This window comes from Aphis gossypii, chromosome X (genome assembly GCF_020184175.1).
Source record: "Aphis gossypii isolate Hap1 chromosome X, ASM2018417v2, whole genome shotgun sequence".
Classification (NCBI taxonomy): domain Eukaryota; kingdom Metazoa; phylum Arthropoda; class Insecta; order Hemiptera; family Aphididae; genus Aphis; species Aphis gossypii.
This window is the reverse complement of record NC_065533.1, coordinates 14,437,956-14,446,902: the sequence shown is the minus strand read 5'-3', so window position 1 is coordinate 14,446,902 and position 8,947 is coordinate 14,437,956. Positions and strand designations below refer to the sequence as shown.

At 36.4% G+C, this 8,947-nt stretch overlaps 1 protein-coding gene across 1 annotated transcript; it reads right to left on the bottom strand.

Moving 5' to 3' along the window:
* Positions 1-6,362: 6,362 nt before the first annotated feature.
* Positions 6,363-7,178, bottom strand: LOC126552366 (E3 SUMO-protein ligase ZBED1-like). The gene has a single exon (XM_050207056.1). The coding sequence runs from the start codon at positions 7,176-7,178 to the stop codon at positions 6,363-6,365; it is 816 nt and encodes a 271-aa protein (XP_050063013.1).
* Between the last annotated feature and the right edge of the window lie 1,769 nt (positions 7,179-8,947).

The window sequence follows — 8,947 nt, the reverse complement described above, 5'->3', positions numbered from 1 at the left end:
CTTATTATTTGTCTCAAACGCGTTATACGTTCATTATAACTATTTTTTGTTTCTACCGTATATATCTCATATTCACTATCATAATTTATCTTATTTATATCGGTTACGTCTATGTCTTTTATCTCCTCAGATATATTCAACATACTAACTATTGCTTTCCCTTTATTCACAGTAGACACCGTACTACTGCAATATACGTCATTTGTAATTTGTTGTTTGTGTATGTATATACTTTTACTTTCCACGACTGGATCAGCTATTGCTATTTCTACGACGGTTTCCGTACGTGGTTGCAATTTAAAAACAATAGAACCGCAATGTTCTTCGTGCAAGGTTGCTTCATCATCTTGAATAATTAACCTATTTTTGGCTACGTCCACCATTACTTTGTTTTTTAGTAAAAATTCATGTCCTAATATACCGTCCTTGGGTATAGGAAATAACATTCCCACTACATAAAATTCTATGTCTATATTCTTGTTATTTATTATAACTGGTATTTTTATCTTGCCTATTGTTTGTATTAACTCCTTATGAATGCCTCTTAAATTAATTTTTTGTGTTTCATCTATATTTAATTGTCCTTGTAAACAATTTATTTTAAGTATATTCACCTGACTACCTGTATCTATTAATAAATTAACTCGTTTGTTTTGCTCGCAGGTGATATACATGTTATGTGATTGTTTTCTAAATCAGCGACGATGTGGTAACATTGTGCATTTCCTCCGCGATTATTTGGTTTATCGAACGAGTACCACGGTCCTCGACCGACACGTTCACGTTCCCGAATTGTGGTTCCTACTTTCATTATTACGTTTTTTATAACATGCACTTATATCATGGCCACTTCGTTTACAATATGCACATGTGGTTGCGCGTGCGTTATAATTTGTTGGTGGTTGAGTAAAACTATTCCGATTAGATGGACGATTATTATTACTTGCAGGTTTATTTCTACATTGAGCTGCATAGTGATTACCATTACAGTTATAGCATTTAATAGGTGGTCTATTAAAATTATTTTGCTGAGTATAATTATTTGTCCGTCCTTGATAACTCGGTTTACTAAAGTTATTTGGTTGGAAATTCCTATTACGACTATTCGTATTATTATTTCTTGTATTATTCTCACGTTGGAAATTATTATTATTTTGTCGTGAAGCATTATAATTGCCTTTATTAAAATCGTTCCTGTATCCGTTATTTTCTCTTTCTGAATTATATTCTACTTCTTCTGCTTTTGCCAATTGCTTAGCTACCTCTAATGTTTTAGGATTTCGTGCCTTTACAATTGTTCTTATAGGACTTATTAATCCTTTTATAAAAATATTCAGTGTTTGTTCTTTTAAAGTTTCGTGAATTACTTTTGCTTCTGATTCTTCTTTATTAAGTGTACACGCATTACATAATTTATAATACAATTTTTCTACTCTATGACAATAATCATTGACGTCTTCACCATGACGCATCTTAATGGAATTTAATTGTATCTGCAAACTTGAAGCAGTTGTCGTATCTTCAAAAGCATCCGATAAATAACTCTTAATGTATACCCATTTAGCAACATTTTTATATTTTATCATTTCTAATGCTCTACCGGATAACCTAGTTGTTATATATTTAACTAAAGTCGGTGCGCATTTTTCTTCAACTAAATTTACTGCCATACCACATGCATTCATGAACGGATAGATATCGTCTTCTCCCGTACACATAGGTATAAGCTTAAATGCTTCCTCTAATTTTATGGTAACCATTTTCTTTACACGCGGTTTTCTCCCGAACGTTAACTCAATATGTTCAAAATCGTCCGTAACCTTGCTACGTGTAACCTTTTTATTGTCTAAACTTAAACTTCTCTCTAAGCTGTGTTTTATTTTCGCGCTCTGGCGTTCACTTTGGTTTCTAAATAAACTAGGGCGTTCTTTCGGGCTTTCACTAGGGCTAGGGCTTCTACTAGGGCTTCCCAAATCAATCAACTGTTGGTTTTATTTAATACTTCTAAACTCAAATCTGGAGTTTCTAAAGACGTCTTATTCGATGGATTAGCTACTTCCAAAGGAGATGTACCTGTGTTCTCCATAAATTGCTTTCACACTCATTTGATACGTTTTACAAACAACTATAATAATATAACTCAATAATAAATCTCAATAATATATGCCCTTTAATAATTCTCAATAATTCAACAATATGCCCTCAATAATAATTCTCAATAATAATCTCAATAATTCAACAATATGCCCTCAAAAATAATTCTCAATAATAATCTCAATAATTCAACAATATGCCCTCAAAATAATATAATAATTCAATAATAACTCAAATAACTCAATATGCCCTCAATAATAATATAATAACTCAATATTTCTCAATAATAATTCAAATAAATCAATTGCCCTTTAATAATCAAAAAAAAAAAATTCCTAAATAGTTTTTTTTACGACCTACTTAAATATATTCAGTTACTTAAATGATATTTCTTAGGTTTTATATTTTTGAACATATATCCGTGTAATAATTTAATTAACTATTCACTCACAATAATGCGACGTTCGTTGATGTTGTCATCCTGTCTGATACTTTCTGCAACGTTGAATTGAATGGTCTTCTCTTCTGAAGTTATCAACGAGGTAGACTGCGCAATCTTCCTTGTTGATGGTAGCCTTTGACGGTTTGCCTCCTTGAAAAGTGAATCCTACCGACTGCGCCAAACTGTTGCGTGCCAGTATCAGATTTGAATCCAAGTAGTTAATTTGAATGAAAGTTAAACTTAATAACGTAATATGTTTTATTGCATACAAACAAAATACATGTAACAAATTAAATAAGTGGCTGAGTGACGTGAAAGTGCTCTGTTGTTGATAGCTTTGGTACATCTGCCGTTGCTGGTCTTCGGGCTCCCTTATATATTGTGGTGCGTCTCTTGTTTACGTCGTGTTTTCGCCTTCTGGGTAAAACCAGGTGTCCTTGTTGTTGTTGTTGCAAATTCGGACACGAATTTGAGAATGTGTAATAACATCTCAAATGCATCATTAGTGCACTGTAATTATTGGTGCGCTTACTATCCCGACACGTGTCATGGTCATAGTAGCATCCGCATTACCCTTGACATGAGGCATGGTCATACTAACTTAGCCTTGTAGTCTCGTAGATATCTTATAGATATCTCGTAGCCCATAACAACAGACATACATTTACAAATATACTTTAACAACATTTGGGGGCCTCTAACCACTCAGAGCGGCCATTCGGCCCACAACAAAGAAGACTTAACTAAGTTTCAAAAAAAAATAAAAGTTATTGTTGTAGTGGAAACTAGTTAGCCGTCTGCCTCTCCCGCTCCAACTTCTCCTTTCTGCTCATGATCGCCTCCACCATATCCACGAACTGGACCCTGCGATTGTTGGCTGCAACCATTAACCTCTCCCTGGATAATTGGTCATCTGGAAGTCCCGTTCTCTCTGGGTCACAGAGGAAGTCCACCACATCCTCGGGACGCAACGGCCTCCCTCAGTGACGACTCCAATCCGCGTCTCTCGCCGCACCAATAGACGCACACAGTGAGGGTGTGTTCAGCATCGTCTACCTTAGCCGGACACAGAAAACAAGCCGGGCTATGTGCCCTCTTCTTGGTCCACAGGTATTTTTGGAACGAGCCGTGGCCCGTGAGAATTTGAGCCAGGTGGAAGCTCACCTGATCTGGTCCGTGGAACCACCACCTGGACAGGTCCGGGATCAAGCGTTTGGTCCAGGCTGCTTTGGTGGTCGATTGCCATAATGCCTGCCAACGTCGGATTAAATCCGCCGTGACCTATTTCCGGTCCAGCACCGCACCATCCCTCCTGGCCATCGAAGTTTTCTTCCTCGCCAGAGCTAGCACTGTAGCCGGGGGCATCTTGGCCAGGACAAGCGAGGCCATGTCAGAAACTGTGCGGTAGCATCTAGCCACCCTCAGTGCCGCACACCTCTGCGCTTGTAGGAGCGTGTTGCACGTCTTCTTTAACGTTAGGGCCGGTTCTGCCCAGATTTCAGCACCATACAAAAGGCGGCTCATGACGACGCTCATCAGTAGACGCCTCTTGGACTGCGTCGGACCGCCAACGTTTGGCATAAGCCTGCCGAGGGCCGCTGCCGCCTTCCTTGCCCCCGCCGCCACAGTGGAAGTATGGTCCACGAAGGACAATCTAGTGTCCAGCCGTATGCCCAGATATCTAATCGCTCGTTTTACCGGTATACGGCAGCCCTGTAAAACGAGATTAGGTTCACGGAACGATTTTTTCTTCGTCAAGACGACACTTTCCGTCTTCTCCGGTGCTAGGCTGAGGCCGTTTGCGGTCATCCACGCTGCAACGTCTACCAGAGTTGGATTGACCAGTTCTTTTAGGAGTTCAGTGTTGTGGGCAACAGCAACGACCACCACGTCGTCGGCAAACGCCACAAGCCTTACACCTTGCCGAACCGGTAGCCGCAGGATACCGTCGTAGAATAGGTTCCACAAAGTGGGCCCCAGGACAGAACCCTGCGGTACTCCACATGTGACAGGAATGTGCGTGTTCTCACTGGTTAAGAGGATCCTATTCTCCATATAGGACCTCAAAATCTTTACGAGATATACGGGAACCGCCAATCTCCGCAGTTCCTTGTCAATAAGGAGCCATGGCGCCGAGTTAAAAGCGTTTTTAACGTCGAGGGAAACATTAGATTTATTGGCAGCCCGGGCTGCGCCCAGCACCTCAACGGCTCCTGAGGTGGATCTGCACCGCCTAACTCCGTGCTGGGATTCGCTGAGAGCGCCAACTCTGGCTATGTGCGGCTCCAACCTGTTCAACAGCACCCTTTCAAAGACCTTGCCGGCTCCGGCCAACAGGCTCAAGGGTCTGTAGCTGGAGGGTTGGTCGCGCGCCTTTCCTTGCCCCTTATAGAGGAGGACGAGTTTAGCGTGTTTCCACCGGGCTGGGAACGTCCCAGTGTTTAAGCACTCGTTGTAACATCTAACGAACACGTCAGGGAATTTGGTAAATACAAGCTTGATGACTTCATTCGGTACATGGTCCGGACCAGGCGCCTTCCTTGGTGGCAGTCTATCGACAAACGCGGTGACTTCTTGCGTTGTAACCGGTGGTACATTTTTCCATTAAGACGCCAAACTTGAAATCTCGGTCGTTTGAAAGCCTAATAAAACCGTGCATATTAGCTAAAATCCCATACCCATCTTGAAGGCAATCGATCAAGTTGAACCCTGGACTAATTTGATTTATCTTCTTAATAAACATTGCTCCACTCGAAGTCATGACTTCAGCAATCGAATTATTATTGGGAAACTCGGTTAAATGTAACTCATTCAGATTGATGACTAGATTCTCAGATACTATACTTAAATTCATGCAATCAGCATGATACTTTATAACCCTTACAACATCACGCATTCTATAAACATTAGTTAATGGCATATCAAAGATCTCCCCTTCCGGATTGATCTTAATACGCATTGTCCTCCTTGAAACATATATACAGAAAAATCCTTTCCTCGGATCAGACCTGTTCGAGAGAATTGCAGCCATTTCCTTTCAGAACTAAACTAATTAAAAATTGTTTAAGTTATTTTTTAGTTATTTTGATCCTGTTAGAACCTGTAGTAACTGGAGTTGGCTTCTGAATGCTTATGTTAGCATCAGGTCTATTAGCGAGCTTGTCCTTGACATCGATTATTGATGCCTTGTCTGGTAGACTTTTTTGACTAGTGTCAGTATTTATGACGTTTAACGTCGGAGTTTGAATCAGTGACTCGATCGCTTTGTTAAAAGCCTTTTCTTCGGATGACGCCATTATAATAGCGTTGGATCTCGGAAAAAAAAAAAGTCAGGCGAACAACAAAAAAGAAAACTTAAAATATGGTGGTGATTAAAAAAAAACAAAAGGGGATAGAGTCAGTAGCGAACTGGGTGCATGCTGAAAAGCGCGGTCACAAGACTAATTCGTCTAGGTCCGGTTCGCGGTGTCGGCGGCTCGGTTGGTCCGCGTGCGGTTATCGCACGTCGGTGTCGTCCGTCGTCATCTGGCGGTTGGTAAGAAAAGTAATTAGCGGTATTCCGCGTAAATTCCGTTTGATTTCAAATGGCTATTACGCGGGGCCGCGTTAATACTACAAACAGTACAAACATTTTTCTTTGTAACAGTATATAATAATAGTTATTCATAAATTAAAAAACAAATATTTACATAATGTAAGAATTACCTTTTAAATTCTAAAGAACAACATATTATAATAAAATAATTATAAAAACAAAAAATAAATAATTTAGTATAAAAAAATTTAAGTTACCTACTTTGAATTGTAATGAAAGAATAATAGCATATTAACTTTTTTCATTTTTTAACCTACAACGACGGTCATTTAGGACTAATCCGGTACTAGAAAAAATTCGTTCACACGGTACAGATGTACCTAGATGACACAATGTATTTTTGGCCAAACCACTCAAATGTGGATAATTATAGCTATGTTCTTTCCACCATTTTAATGGATCCTGACATCTTGTTATTATCGGATCTTCTAAGTAACGCTGGACTTCCACAATAGCTCTCGATTTCGCAGTTCCCATAGGTGTTGATTTGGCGACACAACTATCAATATCTTTCCAAATAGATAACTGTTCACTATTGGAATGTGTAACATCTACCAAAGTTGCTGATTCATGTGTCCCGTCTTCTTCAATATATTTGCTGCGAATAATTTCTGAAGTTTTTTCAATGATATCATTTTTTGTTGTATTCAATAATGTGGCATTATGATTGAATGGTATATGCCTAAATCGTTGATCAAGAAAAGTACATCGTGAAAGAGTTTTACTTTTTTCCATATGTTTAAAGCTATCCCTTTCATTCATATTTGCTAACAATTTTTCAACCACCTCTAAGACTCTTTGTGTAAAATTCATTTTTAATAAATTATCAAAAACTTTGAAGAGTCCCTGTACAATTACAATTACAAGTGATGCTGTTATATATTTTTGACCGCTAATAGCTTTAGTAGCTTCTTCGAATGGCTTCAATACTTTTATGAGACCTATTAAAATAACCCATTCTTCTGGTTTAAGATTCTCTGGAGCATTATTTAGCAAGCCCAAAGTACCTCGTATTGATGTCTCCAATTCAACAAATCTACAAATCATATAATATGTGGAATTCCACCTAGTTTGGACATCTTGAATTCATTTTTTGGGTTCTTTTATACCGTTATTAATTTGGTAAGTTTTTAAAGCGTTATTAGCTACCGTACTTTTTCTGAAATGAGCAACTATATTTTTTATTTTGTTTATTAGGTCTTCTTCTAATTTGAGTGCTGACTAGTTTATTAAATTCATGGTGTGCGCAAAACAACCCATATTTTTAAAACCTAACATTTTAAGCGCATTTTTAATATTAAAAGCATTGTTGGAAACTGCAAATGTAATTTTGTTGTACAAATTCCATGAATTTAATACATTTTCAATTTCTTGTGAAAGGTTGGTTGCAGTATGATTCATATTGAACGAATGACACCCTAAAAGTATTGATTTTAGTTCAAACTCGGTGTCTATAAAATGTATAGTAATTACTATGAAACTTTCATTATTTCTAGATGTCCAGCAGTCTGTGGTTAAGCAAGCACTCTCAATAGTTGATGTCAAACTTTTCATCTCTACTTAACACTTTTCATATAAAGCTGGGATGAGTTCTTTTGATATTGCATGGTGGTTTGGTAATTCATAGTTTGGATTCAGTGCTTTTACAAATTGTTTAAAACCTGAATCCTCAACAACTTTAAAGGGTTGGAAATCATTCACAAATAGTTTTAAAAGTTTCTGATCCAAATTTTTTTTAGCATTCACTGTTAGTTTTCTTGGCAAATAACCAACAACAGATGTTTGTTTACTTTTCTGGATTGAACTCGAAATTTGCATTATGGTAAAAGAATTTGATGATGATGATGAAGAAGGTGTGGATTGAATGGTTACAATATCAGACATGGGTTCAGATGGCAGTGAAGAACTAGGCTCAGGAATTGTTGCAGGGTTATCAATATTTTCACTTTCATTATGGTTCTAATGTAAAATTAAAATAATTAAGTACAATAATTTTAATTTTGGAGTCAATTAGTTAATTTTAGTAAAAACTAGTAAATTAGTTAATTTTGAATTTTTTTAGTTTTATTTTTAAATAATAATTAGTGTGAACAATAAAAGACTAATATTTAATTATTATATAAATTATTTAAAAAAAAAACAATTCAAAATTACAGTAGCCAGTATTAACTTAATATTATGTTTTGTTTTATTTTTTAATTTCAAGATTGAAACTAATTTTTAATATATATTACAATATAAATAAATTTAGATAGCAGTAATTTTAATATAGTTTAATCTTAAATATTTATAAATTATTTTAAATTCATTAGCTTGTATTTACTGTAGATATATTTGAAGACATATGAATTGAATAAACACCAGCTAAATGTTTTTTTAAGATTTGTAAGTGTAGATTTAAAAGAATATTTTTTTAGACACATATCGCACTTAGAAATTTTATTTTTTTCATCAATTACGGTAAAATGGCTCCATACATTGCTCGTACGTCGATCCATTTTCTAAAAGCTGTATTTTATTGATTGTAAAAAGTTGTTGTACAAAATAAAATGGTTTCAAGATTTCAAATTATGCTTTTTTTGTACTTTATAACATCACACGGTGAGTTAAAGAATGGTAGTGACAAGATCCAGACATTAATATGCCTTAGTAAAAATTTATTTACAATCAAGAATAAACTTGTGCTTTCAGTTTTAAACCAATTTAAAACATGCATGAATATTGAATAATCTTGTTTCCTACGACTACTACTCACTTACCACCCATTATGTAGTCAAAGAATTTTTTTTCTTTTACATATATATAAAAATTGAACA